The 15940-nt window shown below is 34.5% G+C and overlaps 1 protein-coding gene across 1 annotated transcript; it reads right to left on the bottom strand.

The window, feature by feature from the left end:
- Positions 1-7004: 7004 nt before the first annotated feature.
- Positions 7005-13615, bottom strand: LOC142231007 (uncharacterized). Its single transcript, XM_075301626.1, has 4 exons — positions 13451-13615; positions 13115-13355; positions 12281-13047; positions 7005-7135 (listed from the first exon to the last, which is right to left on the bottom strand). The coding sequence occupies exons 3-4, from the start codon at positions 12876-12878 to the stop codon at positions 7005-7007; spliced, it is 729 nt and encodes a 242-aa protein (XP_075157741.1). The 5' UTR covers positions 12879-13047; positions 13115-13355; positions 13451-13615.
- Positions 13616-15940: the final 2325 nt, after the last annotated feature.

Raw genomic sequence — 15940 nt, 5'->3', positions numbered from 1 at the left:
AGAAGTTCCCCAAAGTTTGGTTCGGCTAAAAAGAAGATCCCATTTTTCACATCTCACTTTTGCTTACATAAACCTACGTCAATATTGTCTTATTTTAGGTACTCTCAAGCTATAATAATATTTTCCTATTTCCATATATCGTCAAAATCTCAATTTAGCTTGTCGTATAACGACTGCCTGATACTTCATATCCACATTAATTTATTCTTCCAACCTAACTTAGGTTAGCATTTTCCATGTGCCTTAATTCTTTAAAAGGATAAGCTTCCGAAATTAGGTTAGGTGAACATATGATCCAGTTTTCCCAGACTCATTTCGGATGACATTTAACTATGTCAATGTTATCTTATTCTAGGAACTCTCAAGCTTTATTCGACTGTCTGCTACTTCATATCCACATTAATTTATTCTTCCAACCCAGCTTAGGTTAGCATTTTCCATGTACCTTAATTCTTTAAAAAGATAAGCTTCCAAAATTGGGTTAGCTGAACATATGATCCAGTTTTCCCAGACTCATTTCGGATGACATTTAACTATGTCAATATTATCTTATTCTAGGAACTCTCACGCTTTATTCGTCTTTTCCTAACCGAAAACATATATCTTTAAAATTTAAATAAATTAGGTTATGTTATACTTTACTCGTCCACACTGGCTTAGTTCTTTAAATACCCCCCTAAAATTGGTTCTGTTGAACGGAATATTCAATTTTCCGCGTCTCGTGTTTGCTGACATACAAATAGGTCAATATTATCTTATTCTGGGAACTCTTAGGCCATAATAAATTTTTCTGACTTAATTAAAAATTTTCCTCTATAAAACGATAAGCCCCCAAAAGTTGCCTTGCATACACAGGGTCGTGGGTTCAAATTCAGTTTCGACCAAAAACCAAAAAGTTTTTCAGCGGTGGGTTATCCCACCTCAGTAATGCTGGTGATATTACTGATTGTTCGGATTCGGCTATAAAAAGGAGGTCCCTTGTCATTGAGTTTAACATAGAATCGGGCAGCACTCAGTGATAAGAGAGAAGTTCACCACTGTGGTATCACAATGGACTGAATAGTCTAAGTGAGCCTGAAATGTCGGGCTGCCACTATTCCTAACCTAGATGAACAGAAGATCTCATTTTCCACGACTCATGTTGGCTGGTGTACACTTAGGCAAATATTCGGCTTGTTGTGGGCTTTACCTAATTCATCATAGCCTTTTTTTATTCTATCCTTAACGTATTGCCAAACTTTACCCAATCCCTACTCTGAATCAACACTTTCCTCATATGTATTTCATGTATTGTTTTTTTTTTTCTAGAAGAAGAGAGTTCTGACACAAGTGGACTTCTAATCCTTACAACACATCCTACAGACATTATCTTCCGCTGATGCTATTCAATTCAGATCTGTCCTGAACTCTGCTAACCCTCCCAAGATCATCCTCAAAATCGAACTATTCATCTTCAGTAGTTTCCTGTTTGGTTCCCCCAAAAGTTTTTTTTTCACTGTTTCAAATAGCTTCTGTTTCAAACAGCGTCTTCAAAAAGGATAAACCTCCTAAGGTGAAAAGATGATCAAGATTCCCTTTCTCGTGGCATGTGCCTAAACCAGACATCACGAATGTCCCTGTTTCCAAGTTCGTCCAAGTCCCACATTTTAGCTTTCTTCATATAGTGACATAGATAGTGCGTCAAGGTCTTCTTATTTGCTGCTGGTCTTCTTATTTCCTATCTGATTCAGATTTGGCTTTTACTCTAGTTGTCTGTGCATGGCATTAAGATTATCGCCATTATCTTCGTTAGTGGTTCTTAGGCTTTCGTTGTCCGGCCCAGTCCATAGTATTATCGTCGCCCTTCCGACTGTTACATTTCATGATGGAACCGTAATACGTTCAGGTTCTTTTCCTTGTATTATTACGGAGCAAATTAACGCATTCCATAGGCCCCCGCACTTCTGCTGTGATCAATCGCCATAAAATCTCGGTCTGGGAATCTCGCCCAATCACATTCTCTCACTCAACTTGGAACGATCGGTGTAATAATTGTTTTCTTCCCAGAAACTTCTTTCTGACATTAAGAAGGCATAGTGTGTAAATATAACCATAGCGATAGGTGAACACTTGTTTACATGCATTTCTTATTGGTAGCCAAAAATCCGCGACGGAATATCGTGACGGCTAGCGGTGTGTCGCCATATTTAACATAAATGTATTTTAATTCCTTGGCGGAAAATGGAATAGTGTTGCCATCGATCTTGATTCACCACTAGGCATTGTTGTTGCCTGGCCACTTGGACATTCACATAATTCAACAAATAACAAGATATTACATGACGATAAGCTTATTGTTTTTGTCGTCGTGGAAAAAATGTTTCGCCTACCACCTATCGTTATGGTTATATTTACACACATAGTGGTGAGTTATACTACGTTCAAACCATGTTTACATGTTTCCCGTTACATTTTGTTCTGGAAACATGTTTGAGGTGATCATATTTTTTCTCTGGGTATATCAAAGAAATGCATATTGAAGAAAATATAAATAAAAAACATATAGATCTCAAGCTCGAAAAAACATAGAATTTTCATTAGAAATGCGTTATAGAAAGAAATTTCTTTTACGCAGAGTAACTATCAGGAATTCTATTTCTCCATCCATGTACTTTTATTGTGTTTTTTGGACTTGCTTTTACAGACACCCCAGAATATTGCCTCTTTATAACGTACACCTTGTAAAACCTTAGGGCCTCTCTATCAATGTGACGAATCTATCCTGTCATCCTGTGTTTTTTCTTGGATAGATTTCCTCTTTTAGAATAGACAACTGTACTCGAAACAACCACCAACCATATGGCTGTAAGTCTAAACGAATTCAGATTATATATTGAACGATTACATATAACTTAGTCAATTTTTCAAATTCTAAGTTCCGACATTAACGGACATTTTCATGTAGCTCCGTTAGGCTTTAACTGCCAGTTAACAGAAAGTAAAATGCAAATATCTTCTCTCCGGTTAACTTTAACTGAAAAATTTTCGTCAGTTAAGTTCCTAACTGGCCTATGGAATATAAAGGCAAGATGACAGCTTCGTCAATAATACGGTTTAAAAGTTGGTTAGTTAACGGAACACTAACGGAGCTTGATGAAAATGGGGGTAAGATATTTCTTTTATTGTCTTGTCTGATGTTTTCTTTTATTCTTTTTCCCCTTTTCTTTTTCTTCCGTTTTCTTTGTTCATTCCATTCTGTCAGTGTCATTCAAATTTGTTTTCTATTATCGCCTCTGATATTTTATTTTGTTTTTCCTTCCCTTGCTTTTTATTTTAATTTTTTTTCTTTTCCTTTATGTTACAATTCATTTCCTTTTTCATTTCATTTCTTATTTCCTTTTCTTTTCTTTTCTTTCCTATCCTTTCTTTTCCTTTCATTTCATTTATTTTAATTAATTTATTTTTAATCACTCCAAAACCGTCAGTCTGTCTATTTGTTGTTCGAAATATAGAAATCGCATTTCTTAACTTTTTGTATAAAAAGTGTAGCAGACCTTGGATACATACACTAAAAAAATGTTACCGTGAGGCTATAGATTTCAAGTCCTTAAACTATGAATGTGAATTTTTCTTAATATATAAATGTGTTTTCCTTTTCCAAAAACTGAGTGACACTTCAAAAGACGCTTTATAAAAAAGCTCTAAAATATGTTTTCCTTCTTTCTATTATATACGACAATTTTCGCTTCTCCTTATTTTTCTCTCCTTGTTTGTTATTTCGTTCCTTTTAATTTCATTTAAATCTGCCTTCGTTTTCACCTTTCTTTATTTTTTTTTTCTTTTCTTTTGTCTTACCTGTTATCCTTTTTCCTTTCATTTCATTTCCTTACCATTATATTCCTCTCTTTTAATTTCATTTAAATAGCCCTTCTTTTTCACTCTTCTTTATTCTTTTCCTTTTTTTCTTCCGTTTCTTTTACTTTTCTTGTGTCTTACTTATTATCTTTTTTCCTTTCATTCCCTTCCCTTTCCTTGCCATTCCATCGTCTCCTTTGATTTTATTTTTATCTGCCTTCTTTTTCACCTCTCTTTATTCTTTATTTTTTCTTCTTTCTTCTCGTTTGTTCTTTCGCAGCTTTTAATTTAAATTTGCCTTCTTTTTCACTTCTCCTTATTCGGTTCCTTTGTTTCCCTTTTTCTTTCCTTCCGCTTCTTTTTCTTTTAACTTACTTATTATCTTTTTTCCTTTCATTTCCTTGTCATGCCTTTCCTCTCCTTTAATTTAATATAAATTTGCCTTCTTCTTCACCTCTCTTAATTATTATCCTTTTCTTTAACTTTTATTATGTCTTATTTATAATACCTATTCCTTCACTTCACTCTCCTTTCCTTTCCTTTACATTATTTTTTCTCCTTTCTTTTGATTTCTGTTCTTTTTTATACCCTCCACCATAGGGTGGGGGGTATATTAACTTTGTCATTCCGTTTGTAAGACATCGAAATATTGGTCCAAGACCCCATAAAACATATATGTATGTATATATATATCTATATATATATATATATATATATATATATATATATATATATATATATATATATATATATATATATATATATATATATATATATATATATATATATATATATATTCTGGGTCGTGGTGAAATTCTGAGTCGATCTGAGCACTTCCGTCCGTCCGTCCGTCCGTCTGTTGAAATCACGCTAACTTCCGAACGAAACAAGCTATCGACTTGAAACTTGGCACAAGTAGTTGTTATTGATGTAGGTCGGATGGTATTGAAAATGGGCCATATCGGTCCACTTTTACGTATAGCCCCCATATAAACGGACCCCCAAATTTTGTTTGCAGACCCTCCAAGAGAAGCATATTTCATCAGATCCGGCTAAAATTTGGTACATGGTATTGGTATATGGTCCTTAACAACCACACAAAAATTGGTCCACATCGGTCCATGATTATATATAGTCTCCATATAAACCGATTCCCAGTTGTTGCTTGCGGAGCCTCAAAGAGAAGCAAATTTCATCTGATCCTGCTGAAATTTAGTACATGGTGTTGGTATATTGTCTTTAACATCCATGCAAAAATTGGTCCACATAGGTTCATAATTATATATAGCTCCCATATAAACCAATCCCCAGATTTGGCTTGCGGAGCCTCTAAGAGAAGTAAATTTCATCCGATCCGGTTGAAATTTGGAACATGGTGTTAGTATATGGTCTCTAACAAACGTGCCAGAATTGCTCCATATCGGTCCATAATTATATATAGCCACCATATAAACCGTTCTCTAGATTTGACCTCCGGAGCCTCTTGGAGGAGCAATATTCATCCGATCCGGTTCAAATTTGGAACGCCGTGTTAGTATATGGCCGCTAACAACCATTCCAAAATTGGTCCATATCGGTCTATAGTTATATATAGCCGATCCCCAATCACACAAAAATTGGTCCATATCGGTTCATAATCATGGTTGCCACTCGAGCCAAAAATAAACTACACAAATTTTATTTTTATGGAAAATTTTGTCAAAATTTTATTTCTATAGAAAATTTTGTTAAAATTTTATTTTTATAGAAAATTTTGTTAAAATTTTATTTCTATAGAAAATTTTGTCAAACGTATTTAAGCGGTCTTTTTTAATTTAATATATACCACGAATGGACTTACTTATAATTTAGAAGACGTGTTAGGAGGTTTTAAGATACCTTGCCATCAGCAAGCGTTACCGCAACCCAAGTAATTCGATTGTGGATGACAGTGTTTAGAAGAAGTTTCTACGCAATTCTTGGTGGAAGGTACATAAGCTTCGGCCTGGCCGAACTAACGGCCGTATATACTTGTTTCCTTTCAATTCCTTGTCACGCCATTCCTCTCCTTTAATTTAATATAAATTTGCCTTCTTCTTCACCTCTCTTAATTATTATCCTTTTCTTTAACTTTTATTATGTCTTACTTATAATACTTTTTCCTTCACTTCACTTTCCTTTCCTTTACATTATTTTTTCTCGTTTCTTTTCTTTTGATTTCTGTTCTTTTTTTACTTTTCATTTCGTTTCTTAACTCTTCCGTTATATTTCCTTTTCTCTTCACATTTCTTCTTTGTTCTGCTCTTTTTCGTTTTTTTTTAAATTAATTTAATTTTCTTAGATTTTCATTTTAAAATACGCAGTTTTTGTTTCTTATATGCGTTTTTTTTCTTATAGGCAATTATTTTTCACAAGAAAAAGAGGGTATGGTGTTTTTAATGACTTTCTTATATGCATTAGTTTCTTATATGAGATGTGCTTATATCCGTTACCTACTGTATTAACATTTTTTATCCTAGTGAAAGTCGATCTATCTATTTTCGTTGGTTAAAAATTAATATCAATTCATTCTAGTTTTCCCCCTCTTTTATTATCTCCGCTACTTCTATTTCTTTTGGTTTTATTTAGTTTTTCATTTCTCTTATTTTATATCTTTTTCTTTTTCTTTTCATTTTTTTAATTTTCTTTTCTATATTTCCATTGTTTTTTTCTATACCTTCGCTTTCTTTTTTGCCTTTCTTCTCGATTTTCCCATGTTTTTTCGTTTTATTTTATTAATTTGTCGTTTACTTTTCAATAATTTTAATGTTTAGTTTCTTTTTCAATAAATGAAATGTTCTTCATCGTGATGAAATTCTGGACTATCTAGCCATTTCCCTTCGGTTAAGAATTACATACTACCATGTGTTAGACTCAGGAGGTGATTTTGTCATTCAGTATTTGTAATATTTTCCCAAGAATTAATTATATATATTTTTGTTGTCCTCTTCCTCTCTAAATTGCTCTGTTCTTGTTTTAAACCTTTGTACATACTATTTATAATATAATATAAAAATAAAATATGCCGAGAAATTGCAAATCATATTTAAATCTAGTAATAAAATCTACGATCTTCATCGTGTGAACAAAATTAGATAGACGGAGACACAGTTTCATGCGGATCAAAGACATTTTTTTTACTACATTGTACACTAATTGTATAGTGACCATGGCTGGTTAGACTTTCCGTAAATGTTGCATAATGTAATTCGTCCTACTGGACTGATGAGTAGGGATATCACAGAGGAATCTGTAACATAATTGTTTATGCAATTTTGACAATCTAAATTGATAATAGAAAATACACCTAAATATCCATCTAATTATTACAAAATCACATTTATTTATTTATAGCATTTATCTTATACACATATATATAAATAATGGTATATAAATAATTTTTTTCCTGTAATAATTTTGCAGTTAACCACTCAGTTTTGTGATTAAATGATGTAAAATAAAAATAAAACAAGTATATACGGCCGTAAGTTCGGCCAGGCCGAATCTTATGTACCCTCCACCATGGATTGCGTAGAAACTTCTACGAAAGACTGTCATCCACAGTCGAATTACTTGGGTTGTGTGGTCTTAAAACTTCTTAACATCGTTTTCTAAATTGTGAGTTAGTCCATACGTGGTATATATTAGACAAAAAAGGTATGTATAGGTAATTCTACAAATAATTACGAATCGATATGGATTTTGCACGGTACGTGGAGACCCAGAATTGAAATATGGGGGTCGCTTATATGGGGGCTACAATTATGAACTTGATATGGACCAATTTTTGTGTGATTGTGGATCGATTTATCTGAGGGCTATATATAACTATAGACCGATGTGGTATGGTTTTTAACTGCCATATACTAGCACAATGTACCAAATTTCAACTGACGCGGATGAACTTTGCTCCTCCAAGGGGCTCCAAAACCAAATCTCGGGATCGGTTTATATGGGGGCTATATATGATTATGGACTGATATGGACCACTTTTGGCATGGTTGTTAAATATCATATACTAACACCACGTACCAAATTTCAACCAGATCGGATGAATTTTGCTTCTCCATGAGGCTCCAAAACCAAATCTCGGGATGGGTTTATATGGGGCTATATATAATTATGGACTGATATGAACCAATTCCTGCATGGTTGTTGGATACCATATACTAACATCACGAACCAAATTTCAACCGAATCGGATGAATTTTGCTCTTCCAAGGGGCTCCGGAGGTCAAATCTGGGGATCGGTTTATATGGGGGCTATATATAATTATGGACCGATTTCGAACAATTTTTGCATAGTTGTTAGAGACCATATACTTACACCATGTACCAAATTTCAGCCGGATCGGATGAAATTTGCTTCTCTTAGAGGCTCCGCAAGCCAAATCTGGGGATCGGTTTATATGGGGGCTATATATAATTATGGACCGATGTGGACTAATTTTTGCATGGTTGTTATAGACCATATACTTACACCATGTACCAAATTTCAGCCGGATGGGATGAAATTTGCTTCTCTTAGAGGATCCGAAAGCCAAATCGGGGGATCGGTTTATATGGGGGTTATATATAATTATGGACCGATGTGGACCAATTTTTGCATGGTTGTTAGAGACCCTATACTAACACCATGTACCAAATTTCAGCCGGATCGGATGAAATTTGCTTCTCTTAGAGGGTCTGCAAGCCAAATTTGGGGGTCCGTTTATATGGGGGCTATACGTAAAAGTGGACCGATATGGCCAGTTGCAATACCATCCGACCTACATCAATAACAACTACTTGTGCCAAGTTTCAAGTCGATAGCTTGTTTCGTTCGGAAGTTAGCGTGATTTCAACAGACGGACGGACGGACGGACTGACGGACATGCTCAGATCGACTCAAAACCAGAATATATATACTTTATGGGGTCCTAGAGCAATATTTCGATGTGTTACAAACGGAATAACAAAGTTAATATACCCCCATCCTATGGTGCAGGGTATAAAAAGAATGTTGAATTCCCCATATTTTTTCGTATATTCTTCATTTTGGGAATTGTCAAACTGTGTTTGACACCCATGAATCATCTAGATGTTAGTTATCTATGGGCTTAAAAAACTACATTGTTGAGCACTCAAAACGGTGATGCCAAGAAGTTTTTTTCAAAATTACCTACGCGGCTCCTAAAAACTTCCTTTTTTCCCTACGCCCAACATTCCCTACGGTTAAAAAAATGACTAAATGCTAACAAATATGGCAAGAAAATTACAAATATTTTATATTGAATTCAATTTCTTATAATACATAATACATATAATACATACATATGGGAGCTATATCTAAATCTGAACCGATTGCGCATATAGTTAGTACTACAGGAGATTATAGCAAGCCAACTTTGAGTACGATTGGTTAATAAATAAGGGGTTTAAGCCCAAATTTGGGAAAATCGGGCAATACATATATATGGGAGCTATATCTAAATCTGAACCGATTTCGATGAAATTTTGCACATTTAAAGGGTGGTACATTAGATTACTTTGTGCCAAATTTGACGACGATCGGTTAGTAAACCAGCGCCATGTGACCCCATTTGTCGATACATATATATGGGAGCCATATCTAAATTTGATTCGTTCATCTCTGTGTTCGTCCTTGTGTCAAAACAACAACGTGTACCAAATTTCATCAAAATCGGTTAATAAATGCGACCGGAATCCTGCGGACACCAAATACATGGACGGACTGACGACGGACGGACGGACACCAAGGGCTAGATCGACTCAGGAGGATTTTTCTCTACACATGACATCACTGACTCAAAACGTTGATTTGATGGGTCATCCGCCGTATAGTCTTGACTTGGCCTGAATGACTTCTATTTATTCCTGTACGTTAAAAATAGAATGAGAGGTTAACGTTTGGGAGCCACCGTGGTGCAATGGTTAGCATGCCCGCCTTGCATACACAAGGTCGTGGGTTCGATTCCTGCTTCGACCGAACACCAAAAAGTTTTTCAGCGGTGGATTATCCCACCTCAGTAATGCTGGTGACATTTCTGAGGGTTTCAAAGCTTCTCTAAGTGGTTTCACTGCAATGTGGAACGCCGTTCGGACTCGGCTATAAAAAGGAGGTCCCTTGTCATTGAGCTTAACATGGAATCGGGCAGCACTCAGTGATAAGAGAGAAGTTCACCAGTGTGGTATCACAATGGACGGAATAGTCTAAGTGAGCCTGATACATCGGGCTGCCACCTAACCTAACCTAACCTAACCTAACGTTTTTCACACCCGAAGAAGCGGTTGATGCGTTCAGAATGTATATTTTGGAAATACCTCGATCATGACAAAAGTGCTTTGACAATTGGTTCAAACGCATTCAAAGTGTCTTAATGGGGAATATTTTGAAAAAGAATAAAACGATTTTCAATTATTAATATTTGTTTTTGTTCTCTAATCCGTAAAAATAAAAGGCAATCATAGTATAAGTCTGTTAATATTATTGTACTTTATATCATTCACCATATCATGGAGGTACGCTGAAGAAACTATTGTCTTAAGCACACATTTCTTGTCCTTAAAATACGAATGCGAATTGGTAAAGATCCGCAACGGGGTCGTTGTGAAATTCTGTGTCGATCTGGCGATATCCATCCTTTTACTGAAATTACACTAACTTCCAAACGAAACAAGCTATCGAAACTATTCGAAAATAATTCTTTATTCCCAAACGAAATTTTAGACAAACAAAGTTCGTTTCTCATTTGCTTTTCGCTGTAAGGAAGTGTATTTGGAAGAAAAGTATATACTTTTTGTGATAAACGTTTATTCTTTTCCAGGATGCAAAAACAATTTCATAAAGACAAACTCAAAAAAAAAGAACATTGTTTTCTTGCTAATTGCATTTTCCCTCACATCTTTCTCATATCCACGTGTTTTTTTAGTTCTTAACACCATTTCCTGTAATACCAAAAATGTAGAAGAAATTATACGATTTTATTATTTTTCAATTTTTTTTTACCTTTCGCCTGGACGGAGAATCGAACCGCGGACCATGCACTTTGTACGCCAACACACTATCCACTGAGCTATGTACCTGTTATGGTCATCAATAGATAAATATCCATATAAGTTATATTTATATAGCATAGCTTGCGGCGCCCACGAACCGAATAAACAAAGTTTATTTAACAGAAACAAACATTTAGTTTGGCACCGTGGATCAGTGGTTGCTACGTCCGACGTGCATGCCAACACACAAAAAAAAAATTTTTGATTTCAATCACGAAAATCGCGGATTCAATCATTTTTTTAATTGAAATGTCTTCAATCACGAAAATGATAGTATCAATCACCCATTTTGATTGAAAACCAACACGATTTTCAATTAAAAATTTAATTGACTTTTGTCACGGAATCAATTAAATGTGTGATTGAATCAATTAAAAACGTGATTGATTTTTAACATAAAATTCAATCACAGTTTTAATTGAATCAATTAAAGTTTTAATTAATTTCGCGACAAAAATCAATCAACTATTTGATTCATTCAATTAAATAATTAATTGAAATTGGCTATAAATTTCAATAAAAAAATTTATATATTGCAAATCGTATTTAGTTTTATTTGAAACAAAAGAAAATATGTGTTTCTTATAAAACATATTTAATATTTTATTATTTTTTGGATTACGCAATAGACAAATAAATTTGGTTCTTGTTATTTGTGTGTTTTGTTCTAACATAACACATACAATTACTATCAATACAACTAAAGGGTGAAAAAATAAAATATATAAATCAATATCTTCCTTATCATAATAACCATGTCAGAATGTTCCTTCTAAAGGGTGATTTGTTAAGAGCTTGATAACTTTTTTTTTAAAAAAACGCATAAAATTTGCAAAATCTCATCGGTTCTTTATTTGAAACGTTAGATTGGTCCATGACATTTACTTTTTGAAGATAATTTCATTTAAATGTTGACCGCGGCTGCGTCTTAGGTGGTCCATTCGGAAAGTCCAATTTTGGGCAACTTTTTCGAGCATTTCGGCCGGAATAGCCCGAATTTATTCGGAAATGTTGTCTTCCAAAGCTGGAATAGTTGCTGGCTTATTTCTGTAGACTTTAGACTTGACGTAGCCCCACAAAAAATAGTCTAAAGGCGTCAAATCGCATGATCTTGGTGGCCAACTTACCGGTCCATTTCTTGAGATGAATTGTTCTCCGAAGTTTTCCCTCAAAATGGCCATAGAATCGCGAGCTGTGTGGCATGTAGCGCCATCTTGTTGAAACCACATGTCAACCAAGTTCAGTTCTTCCATTTTTGGCAACAAAAAGTTTGTTAGCATCGAACGATAGCGATCGCCATTCACCGTAACGTTGCGTCCAACAGCATCTTTGAAAAAATACGGTCCAATGATTCCACCAGCGTACAAACCACACCAAACAGTGCATTTTTCGGGATGCATGGGCAGTTCTTGAACGGCTTCTGGTTGCTCTTCACTCCAAATGCGGCAATTTTGCTTATTTACGTAGCCATTCAACCAGAAATGAGCCTCATCGCTGAACAAAATTTGTCGATAAAAAAGCGGATTTTCTGCCAACTTTTCTAGGGCCCATTCACTGAAAATTCGACGTTGTGGCAGATCGTTCGGCTTCAGTTCTTGCACGAGCTGTATTTTATACGGTTTTACACCAAGATCTTTGCGTAAAATCTTCCATGTGGTCGAATAACACAAACCCAATTGCTGCGAACGGCGACGAATCGACATTTCACGGTCTTCAGCAACACTCTCAGAAACAGACGCAATATTCTCTTCTGTACGCACTGTACGCATTCGTGTGGTTGGTTTAATGTCCAATAAAGTAAACTGAGTGCGAAACTTGGTCACAATCGCATTAATTGTTTGCTCACTTGGTCGATTATGTAGACCATAAATCGGACGTAAAGCGCGAAACACATTTCGAACCGAACACTGATTTTGGTAATAAAATTCAATGATTTGCAAGCGTTGCTCGTTAGTAAGTCTATTCATGATGAAATGTCAAAGCATACTGAGCATCTTTCTCTTTGACACCATGTCTGAAATCCCACGTGATCTGTCAAATACTAATGCATGAAAATCCTAACCTCAAAAGAATCACCCTTTAATAACATATTTAGATGCGCAATAAATCAGCAGCCTGTAAGCTAAATTAGTTTTTCTGAAAGTAAACAGAATAATTCGAATTTAATTTTGTTCAATTAAAAGTTAATTTTGTTTAACATTACCTGCATAGAATATCAAGTTCAATTCTTAGTTCCAGGTTGCAGATTTATAATCTTCCTTTGGAGTTGTAGTTTTTTAGCATAAAAAGGTGTATTAAGGAGCTCGGTAATTTAATTTTAGTAACAATTCCTTTGCAAAATGTCCACATATTGAAATCGTCTATTAAAATTTGAATCAATCAAAGACAAAAATAATAGGAAAGCAATGTAATATTTGGTATTATATTGATGATACTTTGAAATTCTGGAAATAGAAAAAAAATATATAAATGGAAAATACATATTTTTATTATTTTCGGATATTTTTCATATTTTTAAATCCAAAAGAGAACTTTTTACCATTATATAATTGAGCTCATTAGTTTATATACCAGATAGGTATACTGCTCTCTACTTGGGTACAAACTGAAAAAGGCAGGTAAAACAAAACTGCAATTTAATCCAAACGCTACTTCGCAACATCAAGGTGAATCTTCCAACAAACCCATACAATTTTAAAAGTTCCTTTGATTGCAAACATATTCTTATATTCTTACATATTTGATAAAACGATGGTGTTGATTGGTCAATTTCACGAAATAAAATTGCTTACTATGTTAAAAGAAATGAATAAAAATATATTATTTTAGTCCGTTTAATGTAAACAGACTTAAATAGAAAATGGTATTCACATTTCACAATTGCTTACCTTCAATAACCGTAGATTGTTTTCCATTTTTACAATACCACACAGGTAATTTCAAATGCGTTCTGCCATATATTTTTTCAAACCTTTACCACGTGGCCATTTGTTGTTGCACACTTTATTTATTTCAACCCTTTGCTATGATTTGTTGTTGCGTTCAATGCATTTATGCACACATTTCGCACGCAGCAGACAGAATGTCGCCAATCATGTTTTTCAATTTACGCGAAAAAGAAAAACCCAACCGTTCGCTACGAGTTACTTCCACAGACTGATCTCTCCATCATTCAACAATGTGAATAAATACCCATTCTCTTGTTCTCTTTTCGCTCTTTCCATAGCTCAAAATTATTCAATTTCAATCACAAAGATGATTGGATCAATCACATGTGTAATTGGAAACGGAAAAATTTTCAATCACGTTTGTAATTGAAAATTATTTCCGAATTGATTAACAAATTGATTGAATCAATTAATATTTTAATTGGAAACGTAACAAATATCAATCATTTTTTAATTGTTTTTTATTCGGATTTGATTAAATATTTAATTGAATCAATTAACATTTTAATTGAATCCGTTTCCAAATTCAATTAAGTGTTTAATTGAAAAAATGTTGGTGACAATTTTTTGTGTGAAGGGTCGTGAGTTCGATCCCTGCTTCGACCAAAGTTTTTTTTTGTACATATATTCCAAATATGTTCGGAAGATTCCGAAAAAATGTTCAACATTGCATTGTAGTATATTAAATTTTGAACTGTAAAATGTGTCTTATTAAAGACCTAAAGTCAGACAAGAACAGTGTTTGATATAAACGAAATGGACTGTGTTGTTGTTTCAAAAATAACTTTTTTTATTGAAAAAATAAAAATTCTGTAACAAACGAATTTTTTTGGTGATAAAAGTTTAAAATTTTCGAAGCAATTCAAAAAACTCTAACAAAAGAAAAACGTTTTCGGTACACGTTTTCAAAACGTTTTTTTTTCTTTGCGTATAGAAGAAATTATACGATTTTATAAATTTTTAAAATTTTACCTCTCGCCTGGACGGAGAATCGAACCGCGGACCATACAATTTGTAAGCCAGCACACTATCCACTGAGCTACGTAGCTGTTATTGTCATGAATAGCTAACTATCCATATAAGTTATATTAATAAAGCATAGCTTGCGGCGCGCACCGACTCCCAGATTTGGCTTGCGGAGCCATTTAGAGGAGCAAATATAGTACGATCCGGTTTAAATTAAGTATGCGGTGTTACTCGTATATGACCTCTAACACCCATGCTTAAATTGGTCCATATCGGTCTATAATTATATCTAGCCGCCATAAAAACCGATCACCAAATTTTGTTTGCGGATCTCTTGGAGAAACAAATTGCATCCGAACCGGTTGAAATTTGGTACGTAGTGTTACTCTGTGGCTTGTAATAACCCTGCAAAAGTTGGTCCATATCGGTCCACAATTATATGTAGCCCGCATACAAACAGATCCCCATATTTGGCTTGCAAAGCCTCTTGGAGGAGCTATTTTCTTCCGATCTGAAATTTGCTCCTCCAAGAGGCTACTGAAGAGAAATCTGGGGATCGGTTTATATGGGGGCTATATATAACCCAATATGACCCATGCATGGTGGTTAGAGAGCATATACAAACATCTTAAACGTCTTGAATTTCAACCTTTTCGGATGAAATTCTCTCCTCCAATAGGTAAAATCTGGGGATCGGTTTATATGGGGGCTATATATAATTATAAATCGATGTGGAGCATTTTTTGCATGGTTGTTAGAGGGAATGTACTAATATAACGTGCCAAATTTCAACCGTTCAAGTCTAATTTGGGGATCGGTTTATATGGTAGCTATACCTAAAAGTACTCCGATATGACCCATTTGCAATACCATCCGACCTATATCAATGACAACCACTTGTACCAGGTTTCAAGTTGATAGCTTGTTTTGTTCGGAAATTAGTGTGATTTCAACAGACGGACGGACATTGCTGGATCGACACGGTTTTTTTGCTACGTTCCAATTTTATTTTGAAGCGGAAAATCTTTTTTTTAAAAGCAAATAGCAATAATAGAGGCAATTGTCGAATTGCTTGTCTGAAATTTATTACATGTTCCCGGTGAAAAAGTACAATT

The sequence above is a fragment of the Haematobia irritans genome, chromosome 3 (assembly GCF_050003625.1).
Source record: "Haematobia irritans isolate KBUSLIRL chromosome 3, ASM5000362v1, whole genome shotgun sequence".
NCBI lineage: Eukaryota > Metazoa > Arthropoda > Insecta > Diptera > Muscidae > Haematobia > Haematobia irritans.
Note: the sequence above shows the minus strand (reverse complement) of the source record. Positions and strands in the feature narration are given on the sequence as shown.